At 41.4% G+C, this 24,551-nt stretch overlaps 2 protein-coding genes across 6 annotated transcripts in view; both read right to left on the minus strand.

Annotated features, from left to right (window-relative positions):
• LOC143744307 (mitogen-activated protein kinase kinase kinase kinase 4) overlaps window positions 1-19,649 on the minus strand; it is a 76,012-nt gene extending 56,363 nt beyond the window's left edge. For all 4 annotated transcript variants that reach the window (XM_077235720.1, XM_077235718.1, XM_077235719.1 and 1 more), the window contains exons 1-2: window positions 19,494-19,649; window positions 19,001-19,066 (exon numbers count right to left, since the gene is read on the minus strand). In XM_077235720.1, the coding sequence (XP_077091835.1) occupies window positions 19,001-19,066; window positions 19,494-19,550 (123 nt within the window). In that variant the 5' untranslated portion in view covers window positions 19,551-19,649. The remainder of the gene's footprint in view (window positions 1-19,000; window positions 19,067-19,493) is intronic.
• A 514-nt stretch (window positions 19,650-20,163) lies between these two features.
• The window catches only part of il1rapl2 (interleukin 1 receptor accessory protein-like 2), a 657,808-nt gene continuing 653,420 nt past the window's right edge, over window positions 20,164-24,551 (minus strand). For both annotated transcript variants that reach the window (XM_077235721.1, XM_077235722.1), the window contains one exon: window positions 20,164-21,804. In XM_077235721.1, the coding sequence (XP_077091836.1) occupies window positions 21,119-21,804 (686 nt within the window). In that variant the 3' untranslated portion in view covers window positions 20,164-21,118. The remainder of the gene's footprint in view (window positions 21,805-24,551) is intronic.

The raw sequence follows: 24,551 nt of genomic DNA on the forward strand, positions 1-24,551 counted from the left end.
AAAAATAAATTTAAATAAAGAAAAACGAAACTTAAAGAAAAACCAAACTTAAATAAAGAAAAAACGAAATTTAAATAAAGAAAAATGAAACTTAAATAAAGAAAAACGAAACTTAAATAAAGAAAAAACGAAATTTAAATAAAGAAAAACGAAACTTAAATAAAGAAAAACGAAATTTAAATAAAGAAAAAACGAAATTTAAATAAAGAAAAAACAAAATTTAAATAAAGAAAAACGAAATTAAGTTAAATTAAAAACGAGATTAATTTAGATTGATAATAACGGGTAAAAGGCTAATACTTTTTTTTCTATTATTCTATTTTCCACAATGTCAAAGCAACGCAGCTTAACCCAAAACACAAGCACACATGCACTTCGGTCCATACAAACTCCGCTGTTCTGCGCTCTAGCCAGAGAACACTCCCGTTGCAGTTAGGCGTCGGTTCTATTTCTAGCATGCACGCATTTTCCGCGTGGCTCGAGCCGCGCCTGAGACGCGTGTTTCATACAGGCAGTGTGCAAACTCCAACCTGTTAACATGGGAGCTGAAATAAAAACGTACATGCCACACAGCTGAGACGCTCACGCCATGCAGCCAGTGTGTCGCCGGCCTTATTCAAGCGCGAGTGAGAACCGTTTCGCGGGGGATCCCAGGTGTGCAAAAAAAAACGAATATTCGAATGTCAAATTTTCAAATCGAATACCAACCCACTGAACGAATATTCGAATATTCTGGTCCAGCCCTATTCCCCTTACATAGAGACTGTCACTTTATATAGTGACCATCTGTGGGGGATAATTTAATTGATGTTCAACATATAAAAAACAAATATAATACAGTATATAATACAGATGAACAAATTATAAAGCTCGGTTTGCTGAATTTCCGATCCCTTTCTACAAAAGCACTTAATCACAGAAATGATAACAGATCATAATCTAGATGTGCTGTTTTTAACAGAAACCTGGCTAAAACCAGAAGATTACATTACTTTAAATGAGTCCACCCCCCAAGATTATTGTTGTCATATGAAAGGCAATGGGGAAGTGTTGCTACAATTTACAGTAATATTTTAAATTTTACTCAAAGGTCTGGTTTCGGGTATAAATCTTTTGAAGTGTTGGTGCTTAATGTAACACTATCTAATGTAAATTATAAAATCCCATTTGACATTTATACTGGCTGCTGTATACAGGCCACCAGGGCACCATACAGACTTTATCAAATAATTTGCTGATTTTCTATCAGAGTTAGTACTGGCTGCAGATAAAGTCCTAATTGTTGGTGATTTTAATATACATGTAGTTAACGAAAAAGATGCATTGGGATTGTCATTAAGAAACATTCTGAACTCTATTGGAATTACACAACATGTCAGGACCTACTCATTGTCGTAATCATACTCTAGATCTAATATTGTCGCATGGAATCAATGTTGATGCTGTTGAAATTCTGCAGCAGAGCGATGACATCTCAGATCACAATCTAGTTTCGTGTAAACTTCTTTTGGCCAAGGTTGCAAAACCAACTCTGTGTTACAAATATGGCAGAACTATCACTACTAGAACTACCATTAAAGATTGCTTTGTAAATAATTTTCCTGATTTGTCTTTACTCCATATCTGATAGATCACAAAAACTTGATGTTGTAACAGAAACTATGAACTGTCTCTTTTATAGCAATTTAGACACAGTTGCTCCTTTACACTTAACAAAGATTAAGAAGACCAGTCTGAAGCTGTGGTGAGATCACACTCGGATCGAGCAGCCCGGAAATGGAGCACAATTAAAATAAGTATTTCTTCCCACAGAAAGGCCTTAAAAATTGCTAGATCTGCTTACTTGTCAACCCGTTTAGAAGAAAACAAACACAACCCAAGATATTTATTTGATAAAGTAACTAAATTAACAAAAAATAAAATAATACTATAAAGCATCAACAGGTGCAGATATTTCCCAAGAGCATAGCAGTAATGATTAATTCTTGCAAGATTGATACAGGAGAGGAAGAATTGTCTAAATGCAAAAACTTGTTAAACAAAATCATCTAAATCAACAACATGTACAGGCCCTATACAGACTAAGCTACTGAAAGAGATGCTTCCAGAGGTCATACATCCTCTTCTTAATATCATTAATTCAGCTATGTTTAGGACATGTCCCAAAAACTTTCACCTGGCTGTATTTAAGCCTCTCATAAAAATAAAATAAAAAAAACACACACCTTGTTTTACCGCTAGTTAAATACAGACCAACCTCAAAATCTCCCTTTTCTGTTGAAAAGTATCCTCACAATTATGCTCCTTCTTAAAGAGAAATGGTATCTGGTCAAAGACGAGACTTCCTCATTTTTGTGTCCGCAATTCCTTTTACAAATGTAATTTTTTTTATACATATAAAACATATTACATGTCAGTATCTACTTTAATGTTTCAAATAACTTTTGTTCAAATAAAATTCCAAAATATGGGATGAAATAATGTTCCAAACTGCAAAACTGTCATTCTGTGTAATGGTCCGCACTTTGATTTTACCATTACATCTTTAAATGAACATAAATTACCAAGTTACAAAATTTCTTGGAATACTAAAATAAGTGTTGGCTGTGATATAACAAAAGGACTATGTCTTAATATTTTTCTTAGTTATTGAAATAACCAGGATGTAGTATTCTTAAATATTTGATAATTTTTTCAATTCTTTGAACCATCTGCTGATAATTCCAGTCAGGATTTAGATTATATCACAGTACTGACACTGCTCTCATAAGAGTTGCAAAAGAATATCTCTAAATTACGGTGAGAACGGAACTAATCTGGACGATGACATCACTGTTTTCTCCAGAGCTGCTTCATAGATGAAGTGAACTCATTTCACAACTGATGAACTTTACACAGTTATTAAACCTGTTGACTGATTTCAGCTGAATAATGACTGTTCACTATTGTCTTTTTAGAGCTGCTTTACAGCAGAATTGCATTCTGAATAATAATTTTTATGTTTATCAATGTAAAGCTGCTTTGAAAGAAATCAGTTTTGTATAAAGCGCTATATAAATGAAGGTGACATGACTTGACTTCCTGCATGTTGTAGAAAGGGTGCAAAATGCAACTTCTAATGTGTAACAATTTCAAGAAATGTCACATTTTTGCAATAGGAGTACCACACAATATGTGGGGCACTGTTAAATATGATGTTTTAAATAAAAACAATTAAAATTAGATTATTATTATTATTTACACAATGTTTTTATTTTATTTTATTAGATTATAAAACAAATATGAGATTGTCGTATGTTTATTTGGTGACAAAGAAGTTGTGACGGGTCAAAATCACTTTATTGCACAAAAATTTACCACAAAGTGCCTTACTGGAAATTATTAGCAGTGTCTCCGTCATTCTTACAAAATATGGTTTCAGCAACACCTGACACCCTCCCATTTAACCAAGAAACACTAGCACAGTTGTGTCTCAATTATTCATCTCTATGTAGATATTTATAGAAGTGAATGTCAGTTATGTCTTGAGTTAATACAGTATAGACAAATGGGCAAAATATGGCATCTGTGCATTAGGTCTAGCAGTGTAAATGTAGCCCGACAGACACGCTGCTGTCTATTATGTCAACAACAGAATGATAATCAAACAGCAATACTGACAAGAAAAAGAAAATCTCTTATTTTGTACAGCCACTATGGCTATCAGATAGTAGTGTGGGACATTAAATAGACAGTTATCTGGCTGCTTTACACAAGCAAAATGTTGACGATCAATCAAATTGGTCACATAACAATGATAATAAGGGGAATCAGATGTACATATTTAAATGTATCTGATTTAAAACCACATTCGGAAATATGGCTGGGTTGAAAATATTTATTTCTTGATTTTAATCAATTCTCAGATGAACCAACATTGAATCTTAGGGTTACCCATTAAGCCCACCAAAGTCTAAGTCTAGGTTTTTTTCATAGATAATGACAAGGTTTATAAGGAAAATAATTAGTTAAAATGCAAGATTTATCTCTCATTTGAAAATGTATTAATTCGTTGATGTACATTTTTGAATATAAAATTAAGATAATTTAGGAATAAAGTGAGAAGTGTGGAATGGGCTTAATTGGTACTTTTGGCACCATTTAAGCCTGCATGTGTTCTAAATAAGCCCACATCATTATTTATTCACAAAATATAAAAAATCTATTGATTTTAAAGAAGTAAAACATCAATATATTTCTTCAGTGACAGGGAAGTATTAAAAAATGTCCTTTTGATAATGTTTGATTAGAGACCTGGGTGGGATGGGTGGGTGTTAGTGGACGGTGGTCTGGAGCCTAAAGTTGGCTTGACTGGAGTTGTAGCTGGAGTCAAGCTTGAAGTTTGATCGGGTGTATCTCAGGAGCCAAGCCGAGTTAGGGCTCCATACTCTGGGCTTAGGTGGGCGTCCTAGTGGGCCCCAGACACCGGGAGTCTGGAGCCTTAACTCGGCTTGGCTCCCAAATTATGCCCGGTTATACATACGACTTTAGGACAAAACGGGCTCTATCTCATTTGAATGAATGTGTGTAATTTGTAGGCCTATCTAAATATAGTTGTAAAATAAGGTAGTAAGTAAGGTAAGGTTAAAAGGATAGTTAGGTAAAAAGTACACAAAGAATGTTATCATTAAACACTTTCAGAAAATGTATCAAAGTTTGCAATTAGAGGGATTCCTCATTGAAACACATAAAAGGTGGGCTTAAATGGTTCCACAGTGAGTAATGGTGAAAAAAGACAATGTTTTCCTTTAAAAATGTAAGATATGTTTACAAATACATGCATGGAGCTTAAATATACTGTGGACTAATTATCATAGTAATTTTCATTGTGCCCACATTGAGAAATGTTAGTTTTTTTTTCATTCTAGGTTGTAGTTTGCATGTGTTTTGTGGCACTGTACCATTTAAGCCCATCTTTAAAAAAAGTTAATTTATGAAAATAATCTTCTCTACAAAACAATTTATGATGCATTTATTTGTAAATTAATGTAAAATGAATCACAAAACATTTATTGTTTGCAGTTCACATGCTTAATTCTTTGGCAGTCATCTTTCTGTAAGGCTAATGGATTGACCTTGAGATTAGCTTTGAACTGAAGCTAATAAAACTCATCTTTCCATTTAAAGGAAAACTATGTAAAATGCTAAAGTACTATTTGTTCATACTCAAAAAACAACACATTTATCTCTTATTTGACATAATATCAATGTAGTTACCAAATAAATGGCTGAAAATTGTAGAAATTTATTGATTTCTGAAGGGGTCCCGAAACACCAAAGTTTTGGGGTGACTTTGTAAGAGGTGCCCTGAGACAGCATGCACATGGGTGGGGCTAACTCAACATTGCCAAATGTGATTGGTATACAATAAAAAATGCCAGGGAAGTAACAACTCACTGGATTGATTAAAATAATGAGCAGCATAAAATATGATTTACTCTTTTTTTTTATTTTACTTCAAAGTTGAAAGTGGGCTTAAAGGGTACATGGGCTTAATGGGTACATTTACCCAATCTCAAGAATCTATATTTTAGTCTATGCTGTATTCATTTGTTGAAAGAACAAAACTTTGTAGTGTGTCTCTCCAATAAATCAGAATAAGCTTGGTGATATGTTACTTTGATATGAAACCTAGGTCCAGTATAAGTGATCTTGTCACAAGTATGCAGCCAGTGCAGGTGTTAAGGACTGTGCAAAAATATCGATACAGTAAACTATCGCAATATTTTTGTCACGATAGTGTATCGATATTCCAACCTCTATAATCAAGCCTACATTATTTTTTAAATAATGTCTTTTAAAACGGATTTAAACGCTGACATGCTGTTTACAAACTAACAGTTGCTGGTCATATACGGTCAATATCTCAGAAGTAAGTGGGAGCAAGAATGGCAGAAAATAAAAGCTTTCAGAGCCGACTTGTGGGTGCACTTTGGTTTTAAAAATAAGTCAGGCAATACGCAGGGCTTTGACAGCCTACACTAAAATATTCAGTAAACACAACCAACTTGCGTCATCAATTAACGAGACGCCACGCAGATGAAATGGCCATACTGCAACCTCAGCTGCAACCTGTTGATTCAAGGCAGACTACACTGGATAATACCACTAACAAGCCAAGGATTTGTAAGGATTTCTACATTGTATAGTGTGGTTGAAAACCCCGGCTTCAGGCATATGGTGAACACAATGTGATCTTGAATAACAGATGAGCTACCAAATATATATTAAACATTTTTTTTTACAGCATAGTCAAGTCACCTTTATTTATATAGGGCTTTTTACAATACAGATTGTTTCAAAGCTCTTCAGTGATAACAGGCAAATAATGCAACAAAGTTTGTTTTGGCTTTACAGCAGATCTAGAAGAAAATACTGTCATAGTCCAGCTTTAGTAAGTTCAGTGATGAATTTGGTTGTAAAAATCCTTAGTTATGATTTTGGTTAATTTACCTATACAGCAGCTCTGGAGAAAACGTCTCGGTTACGTATGTAACCCTCGTTCCCTGAGTACAGGGAACGGAGACGTGTCGTCGGGGGAGTTCCCTGACGAATTGGGATCACGCTAGGGAGACCAATTGACTTCGAGTGAATTAAAACGAGCCAATGAAAATTGGCATGCAAGATTTGCATTCCGCGACCCGCCTACCAGCGAGGGTATAAAAGGGGGAAGTAAACATTGCGCAATGCTTTTCGCTGAGGAGCCGAACGGTGTCCAGTCCTCCGCGAAGGTACAGCAACATGGCGAAGGGACGACACATCTCCGTTCCCTGTACTCAGGGAACGAGGGTTACATACGTAACCGATACGTTCCCTTTCGTCCTGGGAACTCCAACGTGTCGTCGGGGGAGTTCCCTGACGAATTGGGATCCCTAATAAAACGCCATGGTGCTGGCCCCTTCCAGCGCCCGGCAAAGCTACCCTGCAGCAGTTTCTTGAAATAAGTTGCGGGAGCTAGCACGGGAAACACACTGCTGTTCCGCAAGACCCGCAAAGTGGATATTGGATAGCACTGGGAAAGCGTTCCCTCAAGAGAGGAGGGAACGCTGCGGAAGCCCCAGCCTGACTGAGGAAGGCCAGGAATACACATATGTACTAGCCCGAAGGAATAGTGAAACATTTGGCAGTCCCCGAGGTAGTCCCAATTCAAGGGAAGTTGGAGCGTACTCAACAGGGACGACGAACGAGTCCGTCAAAGGGAAGACACGGCTGAACTGCACGTGGCATCATGGGTCACAATAGAAACCACTGGAGCACCCAGTCTACTAGCAACTCCTTACTAGAGGTAGCAGACCTGGTGCCGGGCGGTCCGCCACGCCCAGCACCGGAGGGGTGAAGGAGGAACTCACGAGGCTCACCAACGTAGGGCGTCATACGGAGCAAAGAAAGCACGTATCCGCTGTTTGAGGCGGAGTGGCGCAGCAAGCCGACACAACCTATTCCCTCGACCCACTGGCCGTAGCCAGAACTCGGGAGGAAACAGGTTCCACACGAAGGCTATAGAACCTAGCGAACGTGTTAGGTGTCGCCCAACCCGCAGCTCTACAGATGTCTGTCAGCGAGGCGCCTTGAGCCAAAGCCCGGGAAGCGTCAACACCTCTAGTGGAGTGAGCGCGCAACCTGGGAGGACAAGACTCACCCAGAGACTCATATGCTCGGGTGATAGCATCCACTAACCAGTGGGCTAACCTCTGCTTGGAGACAGCCTTCCCCTTCTGCTGGCCTCCGTAACAGACAAAGAGCTGATCTGAGGTTCTGAAGCTTTGCGTTCTGTCAATATAAACCCGCAGGGCACGGACGGGACAGAGAAAAGCCAGGGCTGGGTCTGCCTCCTCCGGGGGCAGCGCTTGCAGGTTCACTACCTGGTCCACGAAGGGAGGGGTAGGAACCTTGGGCACATATCCGAGCCGGGGTCTCAACACAACGTGAGAAAGGCCCGGCCCAAACTCTAGGCACGATTCGTCGACCGAAAAAGCCTGCAGATCCCCGACCCTATTGAAAGAGGCCAATGCCAACAGTAGCGCTGTCTTAATGGACAGGATATTATCTCTACCGTCAGCAAAGGCTCAAAGGGAGGACTTTGAAGAGCTCTAAGTACCAGAGCAAGGTGCCAAGAGGGTACAGAGTGCGAAACACGAGATGGATTTAACCTCCTGGCACCCATAAGGAATCTGATGACCAGGTCGTGCTTCCCTAGGGACTTACCTTCCACTGCATCGTGATGCGCGGCTATTGCTGCAACATACACTTTGAGGGTGGAGGGGGACATCCTCCGCTCCAACCCATCCTGCAGGAAGGAAAGCACGACACCGATCGGGCAAGTCCGGGGGTCCTCCTGACGGGAGGAACACCAATCGATGAACAGGTTCCACTTCAACGCATAGAGGCGCCACGTAGAGGGGGCTCTAGCGGAAGTGATGGTGTCTACCACTGCCTGTGGTAGACCACCTAGAACCTCCGCGTCCCGTCCAGGGACCAGACATGGAGTTTCCAGAGGTGTCATATGGCGGGTGCCATAGAGTGCCCCGTCTCTGAGAAAGAAGGTCCTTCCTCAAAGGAATCGGCCAGGGAGGGGCTGTCGCGAGGAGCATGAGTTCGGTGAACCAAGTCCTGGTGGGCCAATACGACGACACAAGAAGGAACTGCTCCTCGTCCCCCCAGACCTTGCACAGAGTCTGTGCAAGAAGGCTCACTGGGGGAAACGCATACTTGCGCAGGTCCCGGGGCCAGCTGTGAGCCAGGGCGTCCGTGCCGAGGGTCCCCTCGGACAGGGAGTAAAACCACTGGCAATGGGTCGTGTCCGGAGAGGCAAACAGGTCTACCTGTGCGACTCCGAAGACACTCCAAATCAGCTGGACCGACTGGGGATGGAGTCGCCACTCTCCTGGCAGGGGAGGCAGCCGTGAGAGCTCGTCTGCCACATAGGTTGAACTCCCCTGGAATGTGAATGGCACGAAGCGACCTCAGATGCTTCTGACTCCATAGGAGGAGGTGGGAGGCGAGTCGCGACATACGACGGGAGCGTAGACCACCTTGATGGTTGATGTACGCGACGGTCGCAGTGCTGTCCGTACGGACCAGTACGTGCTTGTGTCTGAGAACCCCTTTGAGGCGACGCATGGCTAAGCGTACTGCTTGCAACTCTAGGCAGTTGATATGCCAATGCAGTTGAGGCCCCGTCCACAGACCTGAAACTGCATGACCGTTGTAAATGGCCCCCCACCCGGTGGCAGAGGCATCTGTGAAAACCACAGCATGCCTGGAAACCTGGACTAAGGGCACTCCGGCCTGTAGAAACACAGGATCCGACCACGGGGAGAAGGTTTGGCGGCAGTGCGGGGTCACTTTGACCCGAAACGTGCCGCTCTGCCACGCCCACCTCGGAACTCGATCGTGAAGCCAGCACTGAAGCGGTCTCATATGTAACAGGCCGAGCGGCGTTACTGCGGCTGCCCCAGGAGCCTCTGAAATTGTTTCAGTGGAACCGCTGTCCTGCCTCGAAAAGACCTGAGGCAGGTGAGCACTGACTGGACGCGTTCCTCTGTGAGGTGCGCAGTCCGGGCGACTGAGTCCAGCTCCATACCGAGATAAGAGATCCTCTGCACGGGGCAAAGTTTGCTCTTGTCCCAGTTGACCTGAAGCTCCAACCAGCTGAGGTGCCGAAGCACCATGTCCCTGTGATCGCACAATACATCTCGCGAGTGAGCTAAAATGAGCTAAAAAAAAGAGCCAGTCGTTGAGGTAGTTGAGGATGCGAACGCCTTGTTCTCTCATGGGAACAATGGCCGCCTCCTTGACTTTCGTGAGGGTAGGACCTTGTACTGATACGCTCGACGGTCGAAAGCAAACCGAAGAAAAGGTCTGTGTCGAGGGAGAATCGAGACGTGAAAGTACGCATTCTTCAGGTCGATCGCTGCAAACCAATCCTGAGGACGGATGCACTCGAAAATGCGCTTCTGCGTAAGCATTTTGAACGGGAGTTTGTGCGGGGCCCGATTCAAAATACGCAGGTCCAGGATTGGCCGTAACCCACCGCCTTTCTTGGGTACAATGAAGTAGGGACTGTAAAATCCAGACCTCATCTCGGCAAGAGGGACCGGCGCGATCGCGTACTTCGCCAGCAGGACATCGATCTCTTTCCTCAAGACAGGGGCGTCCACCGACCGCACACGGGTGAAGTGGACGCCCCTGAACCTGGGAGGCCGGCGTGCAAACTGAATTGCATAGCCGAACCGGACAGTACAGATTAGCCATCGGGACGGACCCGGAAGCGCTAGCCAGGCTTCCAGATAGCGTCCCAATGAACCCACCCGAACCACCGGCGTACCCGCGGAGGGGCAGCGAGGTGGAAGACAGGGACCCGGCTCTGGTGGCGTTGTAGCGACCGAGAGCGGGGGTCTGGGTGCGCCTGACACCAACCTGCTTCCACCGAGGGGCAGACGGCAGAGAAGGCTCGTGGGCGTTCTGCTGCGGACTGCCCGGTGGCGAGGGGAGGAGGAGAGACGAGGAACGAGGCCCTGACTCCTCGTATGCTGGTCTCTGCGCCTCCGTGCCCAGCTGCAGACCGGAGCGACGCAGCCGAGGCTGCGTCACTGCTATCTGCAAGCTGGGGAGAGGGGAACGGGAGTGGTGCAGCTCGGGGGCGGCACGCACTGCCATTCTGACCCTCTCGGACGGAGGAAACTGGTCTTATTATACTGCCAGTCTCGACCGTGAGAGGAACGAGGGACGAGGCCCGGGGGCATCGAGTCCTGGTTTCCCCTCACCCAGCGAGAGACGAGAGTGACAAGGCCGTAGCCCTCACTGCCCTCTAAGCGCTGGGGCCCGTGAACGACTCAGAGGAAGTGGACTGCTCAAACTTTGGGTACCGCTGATACAGCGGCGGAACAGAAAAGAAAAATTCTCCACCCGGCACTCTCCCGGGGGAAGGAGTGGTGATGACACGCACTCCCAGAGAGCAGATCGTCACACACTCTGGGTCGCTCCTCTCAGGGTTGCTTCCCTTCGCTGGGGGAAACAAACTCTGAGCGGGCTGGTTTTGAGGCGCTTCTGGACCACCAGTGTGGACATCGTCTAATCGAGGGCCAGCGCTGTGACTAATCACAGTCAGTCACTAAGCACAGCTCAACCCCGATTTAGAACTACGCACGTGCAGTGGTAGTGAGAGAGGAAAAACTTCTGCAGATTTAGGCATGTTTGGCTTGTCATATTGGCCCCAAAATGCTTGTACACTGCCAAAATTTCTTAAAAAAACACATCCAGGCACTTTAGAACAGCCCAGGAAAGTGTGGCTGTTAAGTCTGAATCTTCAGCATGAGAACACACCATTATAGTAGGAACTCACCATCATTTCAGAGTATAACAGCCCTCTCTCCGATGTAGCTATCGACATCTGTCCTCCCTGGGGCCCCGAATGAAATGCTTGGTCCCTCATGAGAAGGACCAGAATCCCATCCGAAAGCCTCGACGGCACACGGCACGCTGAGCGGCTCAAACCTTTACGAGAAAGGGGAGACGAACAACGTGCCGACGTGGTCATGCACTCCTGAGAGAACATGAACCACCCACGAACGCAGTCTCAACACACTAATTAGGCATGTGAAACAGTGATCGTGGCCAGGCATGCAAGATAGTGAACGTGGCCATCGCTTCGATGACACACGGCACGCTGGGCGCTCAAGCCTTCAGGCAGGGCGAACAACGTGCCGACGTGGTCATGCTCTCATAAGAAAGCATAAACCACCCACGAACACAGTCTCAGCATGTTTGCGATGCGCTAGAGGAGTGAGTGGTTCGTGCTCACTGAAACCCTCAGATCACCAATGTTATTCACCAAAGTAGCCCTCCTCTGGTGCACCAGAAGAGAAACTAGATCGGGAAATAAGCAAAGGGAATCACCTCATAGAGGCACGCGATTCTTGATCTTGACCGCGCATCTTGAGCGCCGAATGACGCGCGCTGGGTTGCCGTGACAACCCGCGCTGTCAGCCGGCGCTCAACGGCACACTGAGCGGCTCAAACCTTTACGAGAAAGGGGAGACGAACACCGTGCCGACGTGGTCATGCACTCCTGAGCGAACATGAACCACCCACGAACGTAGTCTCACACACTGATTAGGCATGTGAAACAATGAACGTGGCTGTCAAATAAGGACAGGAAATGATCGCATCCAAAAACACACGAGTGAAACGCATTCCTGAAAAGGACGCGATCTTCACTCGTGTTGCTCTTTCAGGAAGAAAGTACTCTCTCTATCGTGCTGAAGCACACAGGGACCCAACGCGGCAATACAGCGGGGAAACTGCAAGCCCGCTGTGCGCACTCAACCGTTTACCAGCTGTGAAAACAGCTTTTGAATTAACAGCATATAGACGCAGCCGGCAGACAGGAAACCGCGTGGTCGCTGAAACGTCATCTCACCAACACAGAGAGATCCCCTTCCGAAACAGCAGACTCGTAGCCGTAAGAAAAATACAATCTTAAAGCTCACTCACTTAGAGAGGACACAATCGGTTGGCTCCGAAGCTAAAAGCATTGCGCAATGTTTACTTCCGCCTTTTATACCCGCGCTGGTATGCGGGTCGCGGAATGCAAATCTTGCATGCCAATTTTCATTGGCTCATTTTAATTCACTCGAAGGCAATTGGTCTCCCTAGCCTTATCCCAATTCGGCAGGGAACTCCCCCGACGACACGTCGGAGTTCCCAGGACGAAAGGGAACAGTGGTGTCATCATCCAGCTCAGTTCAGATCAAAAATATTATTGAATATTGAGCTGAATACTGCCTATTTAGCAGCATACTGTTTCAGATTTATGAATGTTTACTTAATGCACTTATTTTTTTTATTTACAACATACTGACTATTTCAGTTTACAATCTACATTTTTAATTAAAAGTGTTCAGTGACAATATGCAGTTTATACATTTCAGTGTGTTCACTGTTCAGTGTAACTGCAATGCAATGCTAACAAATTGGAATGTAAGTTTGCATTTGTCCGCTGAGTTATCAATATAATGTGATACAAATATCAGAATTCCTCAGCGAGTCTTCCTCCAAAAATGATGAAAAGCAGAGGAATCGGATGAAGCTTGATGTTTTTTTTTTAATCAAGGTGTGTTCTGATTACCATATGAATAACCTGCACTGCTCATGGATGTGGTCACAGATAATGATCTCAGACAGGGAAGATTGTACCTCGTTGGTTTCGGTTCATTTTTGTGACGCATTTCAGAAAGTTCACGGAGACAGCTGAAAGCACACCCGGTCTGTTTTCTTTATTTAACAAATACACTAGGTTTTGTTGTTATTGTGAGTGTACAGAAATAAAAGTAGACCCTTTACAGTTTTGAATGATGTGTCACTCTTATCTGACCAAAAATGATGGAGTACTTTCAGGAAAAAATGCGAGAGAAGGTACAGACGTTTGTCGACCCCAGAGTGTTAATGTGTAGGCTAGTTGATTTCCCGTATTCATTCAAGTTTCTCGTATCCTTTTCATCCTGTATCTCGCTCTTTTGTGGATAACACTTCACAGCGCCGCAGTGTGATATTGTTCCAAACCTTTTTTTCAAAACCATACTTTCTTCTGCAGGACACAAAAAAGATATTTTGACAGAAGAATCCGTTTGGTGATTATTGATATCCATTGTATGGGAAATAAAAATACACCAAAATGTATTTTATGTTTCGCAAAATAAATGCCATTCTGGGTTGGAAAGCCATGATGATTTGTAAATGATGACAAAATTGACTATTTTGGGTGATCTAAGACAGGGGTGTCCAATCCTGCAGAGTTTAGCTCCAACACCAATTAAACACACCTAAATCAGCTCATCAAGGTCTTACAAGCCCAGGGTTCCTCAAATCTGGTCCTGGAGGGCCACTGTCCTGCTGAGTTTAGCTCCAACCCTAATCAAACACACCGTAACAAGCTAGTCAAGGTCTCCAGAGTTACTAGAAAATTACAGGTAAGTGGTTAGAGCTAAACTCTGCAAGACAGTGGCCCTTTGAGGAACCCTGTACAAGGCAAACTAAACTTGTATGTTGAGGCAAGTAAATTCAGTGTAAAGTCAGCACAGGGAAAACTGAACACCAAGCATGATGTAGTTCACAGGTTGAGTCACTGTTTGGAAATCAGCATTCGAGCACTTTGAAGGCTGCAAGCTCCCTCTGTTGCTCTGATTGAAAGGATAACAGTATAGTGAGTATAGTGGAGTTTTTTGTGCATTCCTGTGATCGCAAATAAATGGAAGTAGGTGCAACCGAAAAGGTAGCCTAGTCTGTGTTCACTTTTTATGTGAAATGGTACGTACCAGTTTGATTCAGCATGATTGATGTGCACTCCTGTCACAAATTAATAAATTACTGTCACTGTAACAGTTTTTTATTGTAGAAAATTGGTCAAATATTGATGCTGGAATTTTAAGTCTTTAAAGGGATAGTTCACCCAAAAATGAAAATGTCGTTCCAAACCCGTAAGACATTTGTTCATCTTCGGAACACAAATTAAGATATTACTGATAAAATCTTTGAGGTTTCTGACCCATTATAGTCCCATTATATAACTACAGTGGTTCAACTTTAACTTTATGATACGACGAGAATACTTTTTGTGTGCAAAAAAACAAACAAAAAAAACGACTTTATTCAACAATTTCTTCTCTTCCGTGTCAGTCTCTGATGCAGTGCTTCCGTACGCCAGAACGGCGGCTCAGTATTGGCCAGCTCCTGCGACAGCATCACACGTCAGAGACAGACACAGAAGAGAAGAAATTGTTGAATTATGTCTTTATTTTATTTTTTTTAAGCAAAAAAAGTACGCTCGTCGCTTCATAACATTAAAGGGGTCATAAACTGACGAATCAAAATTTCCTTGAGCTTTTGACATGCAAGACATCATCCTACTATAAGAATATCCAGTAAGTTTCAGAACTGAAAACTTCCGTTCCTTGTTAGTCCAATGACAGCTTTTATTGTAACCAAGCCCAGATAACGACTCATTGTGGTATGTGCCTAATAGATATAGATAGGAGAAAGACCGCCTCTGCAGATGAAAATCAACAGCTACTTCATCATTGCAATTTCGGCCCCGTCCACTGGCATGTTATTGCGATGTTAGAGAAGTACAGGATAGACTACAAATAGCATCACCTTCCAAAAGATTATAATGCTAGGAATGTGGTTATTTATTTTCAACATTGTGAATGTCTCAGTTGAGCATTATTTATTTGTATGCGGTACATTTCACTGTGGTTTCTTTGGTAAATCTGTTGCAATTTCGGCGCAGGCTTTGCAAACAGACTTTTACGATATGGACTCAACAGTAATGTACGGAAGCTCAAAGAGGCCATGGCTTATTTTTTTTCAGGTTTTCTCGTGATCACGACTTAGCCTAATTTTCTTGTGATCTCAAGATAACAAAAGTGGTTTTCTCGTTATACACAACTGTACCAACAGGTGGCAGTATAGAACTAAATATAACTGATGGGGTGCGGTATATATATCCACCTTACTGTGTTAGTTCATATTGGCCCAGATTTGTACGCGTTTGGGTCAGAGAGAATGAAGACCTACTTTTTCGTGATCGCTATAATTTGTGCAGTATTGTGTGCATTACATAACTTATGTTAAATACTTGAATATGATTATTTTGCTTAAAAGTGTTATCTGATATCATCACGTTCTAACTGCTAGATGCATGACTCGTCAGGTTAGGGTAGCGCTGCATGGCTACTGGCCCGACATTGGAAACTGCTTGATTTGGTCTTGCAACTTCAGGTCCGAGGACATTGGCCCCAGCTGGCACATTTTTAGCCCTGGCTCGCACTGGTCCGACAAGTGGCTATTGTCTCCTCATTATTAATGGTGTTTCCAATAATGTCTGTCGGAACAAACCGAACATCAAGTATTAAACTGTGATGTGTAAATCCTCCCATGTTTTGCACATTAGGAGTGTTAAACAAAATGAATTATAGGTCCAATGAGATTTGAGCAGAACATGTTTGCAGGTTTCAGATGATATTCCTGTCTGAGGGGATTTCCTTGTGTTCTCCAGGATGCCTGTGAACTGGGACATAAACAGGAAGTGTTGTCTAAAAAGGGTGACGACTGGATTATACAGTTCTCCAGTAATTCCTTTAAAACAGTATTGAAAAGCTGTGAAAACTGATCCACATTAGAGCTCAGGAGGAAGAGTGGAGAAAAGGATCTTACAGTCTTTCTTAAAAACAATATATTGTTTCGAAGTATGTTTTACAAGTGTCTAAAACTGTAATAAGGATGGGATAAAAACACTGTGTTGTCATCCAAGCACATCGGATCCAGCTAAGCAAGATCCTCAGGACGGCTGGAAACACACAGGTATATTGGAGTAGGAGGACCGACAAACACATGGATTGGAGACCTCTGGTCCATGGCAACAACCTAAACCATAAATCGACTGTAAAAACAACATTTCAAGTTTTGACAATAACATATAACAATATATGGTTTATAAATTGATCAACCTCACAGATTTCATATATGAATCAGGTGAATGGCCTATTTCAACATCAGAACAAATTTCACAGAAAGACAAAGAGTGTGTTTATACGCACCCTGATAATGCGATTATAATGGGATTTTGGCAATATTACGATTGAACTTTATTTAAACTAATGTAATGAAGCTCATAATTGTAGTAACCATATTCACATTACACTATGTGGAGTACGCCGATTTTAATCGGAATAAACAGGCATGTAAACTCCTTAATTTCATTATTACCACTCTGACCGAAGTTCGCATGTGCTCGGTTCTACATGGATGGAGTGTGTGACTCACACAACTTCATAAATGAACTCTGTGACATTATTCTGAAGTTTTCTCTAGTTCTCCAAATCGCTAAACTCTGTCAACACAACTCACTGCACAGTCTCTGCTCCATATCTTCATCCAGACAGTAGCGTAAGAAAACCCGGCATTGAGATGTTCATCACGGCACAGATTAATATCCAGTACGTCCATAAAAATGTGTTTTAAGTTTGATGTGAATAGATTAAAACAATGGCCGCTAACATGCCTACTATAAGCCTATGAGTGTGGTATTACCGTACTTACTAGCAAATACCGGTAATCAGAATAATGAAAATTGCATGTAAACTGGATAAAAGAGTTCTGCTTGTATCATGTAAACATCTTAAGACCTTACTCTGATTATTAGAAATAATTGCATTATTGGTGCACATGTAAACGTAGTCAATGAGTTTTCATGTATGACCTTACAAAAGTCAGTCGCAATTTCCGTTTCATGTCGACTTTAAAGATGTAGTAACAGTGAAAGCACACGCTGCAATAGGAAGTGAAGATGTGATTGGATTTGTGTTCCTCATAAGTGGAAAAATACATGATGAAACAGGTGTGTGTGTAAGAAAGCTCTAAACACAGAGCTAGCTGTGGAAATGATGGGCATGAGAGCTATGCAATAAATCATGATATATTATGATGCAAAAGCAGGTTCCTAGATTTAGGATGTATTTCCTAGGTTGAAAATGATTTAACAAATTAAATGTAAAGGTAGGTACACTATTGTAACTTTTTTTCATTCAAAATTCAATGATTAAATAATTGTCAATAATTAAATAATAGTCAGTACAACATTAATCCTTCTTCTAAAACGTGATTTTGTCTTCTCCTGATTCATTACGGTAGGCCTGTTATTAATGTTTATTTTAGACCTGTCGGGATAGTTTTCGTGGGAAATTGCGTACATATGTCACTCGCACGTGCGTGTCTCGTAATATCTGTAAATAGAGAGCAGTTGCTCCATCTACTTTGACGAGTGTATGGTGTGTGAGGGGCAGAGGTTAGTTGTCACAATGAGCGAGAAAAGTTGACATGAAGCTGCTACATCTCCAATCTCCAAGGAATCAGCCATTTAAAAAAAAAAAAAAAAAACAGAACAGAGAAGAGTCTGGCGAAAAGAGAAAGCGGTAGAGCTCATAATAACACAAGGATCAACATAGGCTCGGCTTTCAGGAGATGGTGAGAACTGAGGGATTTGAATTATTGTAAAAGCAATGCAGAGATGGTGTTTTTAATACTCAACAGGTGAGTAGGTTATTTTATAGAACAGATAAATGCCACATGTAGCTCTCTAACAGAGTTCAAAGCATTATCTATTGTGAAGGCTTATATTCATTCGTACTATTAAAACAATATTCTCCTGCAAAATGCATGCAGTTTTGTTTTTTAACCACTAGAGGACCAAAACCTTTAACAAAAAAAAAGAATATGTCGATCATTCAAAATGATTGAAAAAAAAAACTTTTTAGATAGGTTTAATCTATATATCTGAGACCTCCATCATTGACCACCACTAGCATTTATAACAACTTGGAAAAAGTGATGTGTAGTACTAAAAATATGATGCAGTATCACAATTACAATATCTGTGATCTGTGTACTTCACATCAAAAGGGAACACCCTACAAATGGAGCTGCTTTTACTGCAGTCTTTTTTGAACAATGCCAGAAGGAAGAGAAGAAATCATTCCTCTAGCTTTTATTGCACAAGATGCTGTCAAGTGACTAGTGCAACTGAAACAAATCCACCCTGAGCTGAATCAAACACACATGTGTGTGTCACACATCCCACTGCAGCACAGGATGTTTAGGCTCAGAACACTTCTTTAAAGATGTGATATTTATGTGAAATATGTTGTGCCCTACATGAGGAAGTGAGCTCCACCCAGAGAGTGTGTCAAAGACCAAAACCACACTTGTAGGTTTCATTAGCAAAACTTTCCCACAAACTATTTATGCAACTAGTGCTGCTCATGGTCAGAGAGCTTTAAGAACAAAAAGCTGATCTAGAACGACTGCAATGTTGCACTCTTACAGATAGCTATCAAAATATGTGAGTTTGAACTTCCAAAAATAAAGAACAATCAAAGCAATGAAAAGAGACACCAGCACAAACCTTGTAAACCTGTCCATATGTCCCATTCCCGACCACCTCGATGAGCTCAAATATCCCTGCAGGATCCTGGAATGAAAAATGCCATGGATTGACTGATCAGATTCACTAGGTTTGAGACAATGATTACTCGATTTGAATAGATATGATGTCCACACACACTGTTATCTAAGTTGGCAGTTCGCCCTGATTTGAGACACGGTCCATGTTTTCACTCTACTTAACCACGATTTCATTCCCATATCATGTACGATTGAAAATGACATGTGAAGAAAAGTAACGTTACACGAATATTTCCCCAAGACAACTGAGTTTAACGGTCACTCGCAACTAGAAATGGCATTTACAGTAAAGTTAACACAACTTATCGCTACTAAAAGTGTAAGCGCCGAGAGAAACTTTGTGCCAAACCTCGACCTATCGCTGCTGTACAAAAGATGCAAAACTGCTGAATTAAGAAAATAAATACAGTAGCTAGTGCTGTACTTAACGTTACCCGTAACGAGGACAGGTCAATGTTGCTCAAACTTGTTGTAGTGAAGTCTCTCGCCATTTTTATGAGCTCGTCTATCAATAACAGTTTCTTAACTGATCATGGTTTGAGGAACAGTATGTCTGCCCATCTTCAGCGTGTTTAATCCTACTATAGCGAAGGCTTAGGTCATGAATATTAATAACATAACGGAACTGTGGCCCGCAAGTTGGAACTGACTCGCTAATGTTGGGAAGTGGGCGTTCACAACAGTCACATTAACCAATAAATCACTGTCCAACTTAGGTGCTTAAATATTAATAAGCTCATGTTCCCAGATACTCCGGAAATTTACAAAGAAACGTCAATATTATCTTATTAATATTCATATGCTAGTCCTTTACTTTAGTAAGACTTGTGATTTCTCAGGACAAACCCAGGAAACACGGAAAAGGAGTAAAAAGTAAAAAGCTGCCCCTTCCTCTGCTTAAAACAAAACAAAGCTTGATTTTGAAGCTTGCTTTTGGTTTAAAACTGGCTAAAGTTGTATATATATATATATATATATATATATATATATTAATTAAAAATGCACATTTAACCATTATGTCACCTTTATGAGCTTCATCATATCACAACATAAAAACAATTGAATTGAAAAAAAAAAGCTGGAATTAAAAAGTCATCTCTCAGATTTAATTTCTCATACATTTATTTATTTATTTTGTTGGTTCGACAACAATACTTTTTTGCAATGTATATTACAAATAGGACCTAATTTATATGCTAATTCAAAACCAAAAACCTGTGAATCAGACAAACTGCTGGGTTTGTGAATATTTTGTATATAACAGCTGGGATATTTGTACTCTTCCACAAATCGCTGTATCTGAAGAGTAAAATGGCATACTAGTCGTGAGTATACAAAATGAAATCAATGATTTTAGTTACCTTCAATTTCTTTAAACTAGAGCAAGAGGGCAAAATTGCATACAAATTCATTAAAACTATAATGATAAAAACTGTTAGATCAATAACAGCACTGAAATGCTTAATCAATAGTACCAGACAAACCATAAAAACAAGATGTATCTACCTATAATGTATGAAAAACATAACCAAAACAGAACTCTGATGAAGGAAAACCAAACGATCAGGAAATAAGGCAAATGATAAGCTGTATCAAATATTTAAATACCTTCCCTCCTTACTAGCTACAAACTATTTTAATGTGCTTATTAGATTTGAATAGTATTTATTTGCATAAATAGAACATAATATTCTTTAAAGCTCAGAGATGATGTGTTTTTACATTATTGTGCTATAACAACCAAAGTCATAAGGTCAAATCAAACCTTTAATGTTCGTTTCCCTTGAAGATGCAGATGCAGTGTTTCATGGAATAACTGTACATGGTATAATAACCTTAAGATTCAAGTAGGAAAGCAATTTCAGTAGCTCTTCATCTGTCTGAAAAGTATCAAAACACTAAATGTAGGAAGAAAGCGAGATAAACCATTATGCTTCTTTTACTTTCTTTTCTTTTTTCTTTAATCTTAACTAGATGAAATCATGCAGATAAAAAGGAAGAAAAGATGATATAGACAAAGCTATGTTTGGGGCCCTCTGGGCGATTGCTGCGAGGTGCTCTACCAGATATCACTGGAAAGTTCTTGTCCAGACAGCTGTACGAATGGGCCGTTCAAGTGAATATCTTTCTTGGCTTTCTCAATGTTATTTTGTGTGAGACGTCCGTTCAGCAGCGTCATGGGCAAACTGCAGTACATGTGACGGCCGCTGAGTGTGGCTATAGCAGTGGTGGGCAGCTCGTATTCATAGTTGCGGCAGAAATGGCGCATTTGCAGGTGGCCAGGCTCATTATAGTCTGGTATTTCAACATGAGCCGGCACTAGCGACGCTGAGGTCCCGGTCATGGCAACTGTAGATACGGCCTGCAGGTCGCCAAAGAGCCCTTGCTCGCCCGAGTCTATGACTTGTCGGCGGGACACAGTCTCATTTTTCTTAGCTGGCATTTCGTACCGAACCTGCTTCCAGAACTTGGATTTCAGCTGGTTGCTTTTGGGACCGTTCCACTTAATGAGCGTCAGCACCCGGATGGTGTGTTTGAGGTCTTCTACTTCCTGGTAGTTGATGACGCTGCGCAGGTCCGAGCATTCGATCATTATGACCTTGATTTCGCCCGTCACCAGCATGCTGTGCAGCCGTGGCTCGAACTGGAAGATGCTCCAACCACGACGGGCCACAAACTCGGGGGTCAAGATGATAATAAGACGCCTGCTCTGCTCCATGCTCCGGGCCAGATCCTCAATGTATGCTGGAGACAGAGAAAGACAAATAAGTATGGGTGTCATGCACCAACAAGAAGAGATTCAAATACATTGGGTGATTCAGAAATCGTAACAAGCATCATCTGCTTTTAGAGCTTGCAAAGCAATGACATGATCTGCAATGATAACTAAATTTAGGGTGTATTTAAGGGTTTGTCCTGTTCCATTTGTACCACGGATGTGACAGACATGAGTGATGTTGCCTCAAATACCTCCAATCACCAAAAAGAAATCTAAAGTCAAATTTCGTAGAAAAGCTCTACAAGAACAGAAAGAGAATTTCTGTATGATGGACAAAGAAACAGTCAAAACAAAATCGTAGACCAGATTTACTAAACAGGGCAAATTTAGAGCGCTATCCCATAAAAGGGCAGATGGTAGAGAAAAGTTCTGTGCATGTAAAATCTACTGACGACGTAAATTAATGAACACAGACGCAGCTAGGTTATTTCCATAATGACCTAAAACAACTGACTGCACGGTAAAGGGGGTGGTCTCGCTGTCATCTATCGATGACAATCTCTGACTCACATAACTTGATTTTCACGACACCAATACATTTGAATATATGGCATTGAAGGTTGACTTTCTTATAATTATCTTGCTCTGTCGTCCTCCTAAGGAAATGTCCAACGTTTTTCCGAACTCTGAACTCTTGACGCTTGCCTGTTCATTGTCATTTCCTGTTCTCCTGCCCATTGAGTTTAATATTCAAGTTGATGCTCTTTGCTCTAACACTAATCAATTACTGTCAGATTTTGATTGTTTTAAATTGACTCAGCCTGTTCATTTTTCTACTCCTACGCATGGTCATATTCTTGATTTGATCTATACATCAGGGATTGATATCTCTTCCATCTCTTCTTCTGACACTGGTATTTCTGATCAAAAATTAATTGGTTTTAGCATAAGCTTGCCTATGAATAAGAAATGCCCTACGGCTGTGATATCCTATTGCAATCTCAAAGCAGTTGATACTGGATAATTTTGTACCTCCATCTTTCTGTTGTCTTTGATATCTCCTCTCCCTCACTGATATTATCTAACTATCACTCCACCATTTCTGAAATCTTGCAGGAGCTTGTTCCTGTTAAGACCAGAAACGCTTATTTTTCCCTTCCACCCACTCCTCTCCTTGGTAAACCCCAGAGCTTCGTATCCTAAAGGCTACTGGTAGACGACTTGAGCGCCTTTACAGGAAAACTGTAAACTATACCTCACTGTTCACTTTTATTGTTACTCTGTTCGCTGATGATACTATGATCTACTTTCCTTTTAAACATAACCTAAAATTTGATAAACAGATCAGTACTGTTGAAAGATCATGCTTTTTTCATCTTTGCCAACTCTCTAAAGTGAAACCTTTTTTTAACCCAGAGTAACTTCCAAACAGTGATCCATGCTTTTGTTACATCACGATTAGTCTACTGTAACTCACTTTATATTGGTGTCTCTCAGTCTTCCCTCTTCCATCTACAGCTAGTCCAAAACGCAGCTGCTAGACTCCTCACTGGGACCCGCAAGTATGAGTCGATCACCCCTATTTTATCTACACTGCACTGCTTATCTGTCAAATTTAGAATCAATTTTAAAATTGTATTATTTGTTTATAAAGCATTCAACAAATTGGCCCCACAGTACCTGACCGATTTCTACTTCGTCCGTACACTCCCTCTATAAGTCTGAGATCTAGCGATCACTGTCTACTCACGGTGCATAGATCTAGACTTAAAAAACAAGGTGATCGCGCTTTTGCAACTGCAGGCCCAAAACTTTGGAACAGTCTACCTCTCCACATTCGATTAGCTCCTTCTGTTTCCTCCTTCAAATCTTCTTTAAAGACATTGTTATTTTCTTTGGCTTTTAATACTGCCTGATTTTGGTATGATTATTGCATATCTATTGATATGTGTTCCTTTGTTGTTTGTCTTATTATTATTATTTTATTTTAAATGTTTTATTATTTTCTGTCTGGCACTTTGGTCAGCCTTGGTTGATTTTAAATGTGCCTTATAAATAAATATTGTATTGAATTGTATTGTATTGAACATCTAACCAAATACTAATCCTCCCTGAACTCGGCTCGTTAGTTTTGTCACTGCCACAATAAATAAATAAATCAACAGGCCAAAATCATTATTTAACACAATAAATACGTTTCTTAAACCTTCATCTACCTGGGTGTGCTCTTGGAACCAGTCTTTCATTTGAAAGACACGTTTCTAGCATCTTTAAAAACGTATCTAAATTAGGACATATGCTTTCAATGTCAAAAGCAGGAACAATTAGTTAATGCGTTCATGACATCAATGCTAGATTATTGTAATGCTCTACTGGGTGGTTGCCCTGCACGTTTAATACATAAACTACAGCTGGTCCAAAACGCAGCAGCTAGCGTTATTACCAGAACCAGGAAGTATGACCATATTAACCCGGTTCTGTCAACACTGCATTGGCTCCCTATTAAACATCATATTGAAACGTGGTGCGGTTGAAGCAGAGATGAGGCAGGATCCAAATGCAGCACACGCTTTATTTTTAACAGATTACAAACTATACAGACTGGATACAGGACTCAGGAACAGGAACAACCAACACTAGCGTTAACAGTCAAACATTAAACAAGAACTTACAAAGACAAGACTGAAACACAGGGCTTAAATAATCAGGGAGAAATGAGCTAGACAAGATAACAAGGGGGCGTGGGAAATGAGAAACCCTGGGATAACTAATA

The sequence above is a fragment of the Siphateles boraxobius genome, unplaced genomic scaffold (genome assembly GCF_051911475.1).
Source record: "Siphateles boraxobius isolate OS27281-9 unplaced genomic scaffold, OSU_SipBor_1 2, whole genome shotgun sequence".
Lineage (NCBI taxonomy): Eukaryota > Metazoa > Chordata > Actinopteri > Cypriniformes > Leuciscidae > Siphateles > Siphateles boraxobius.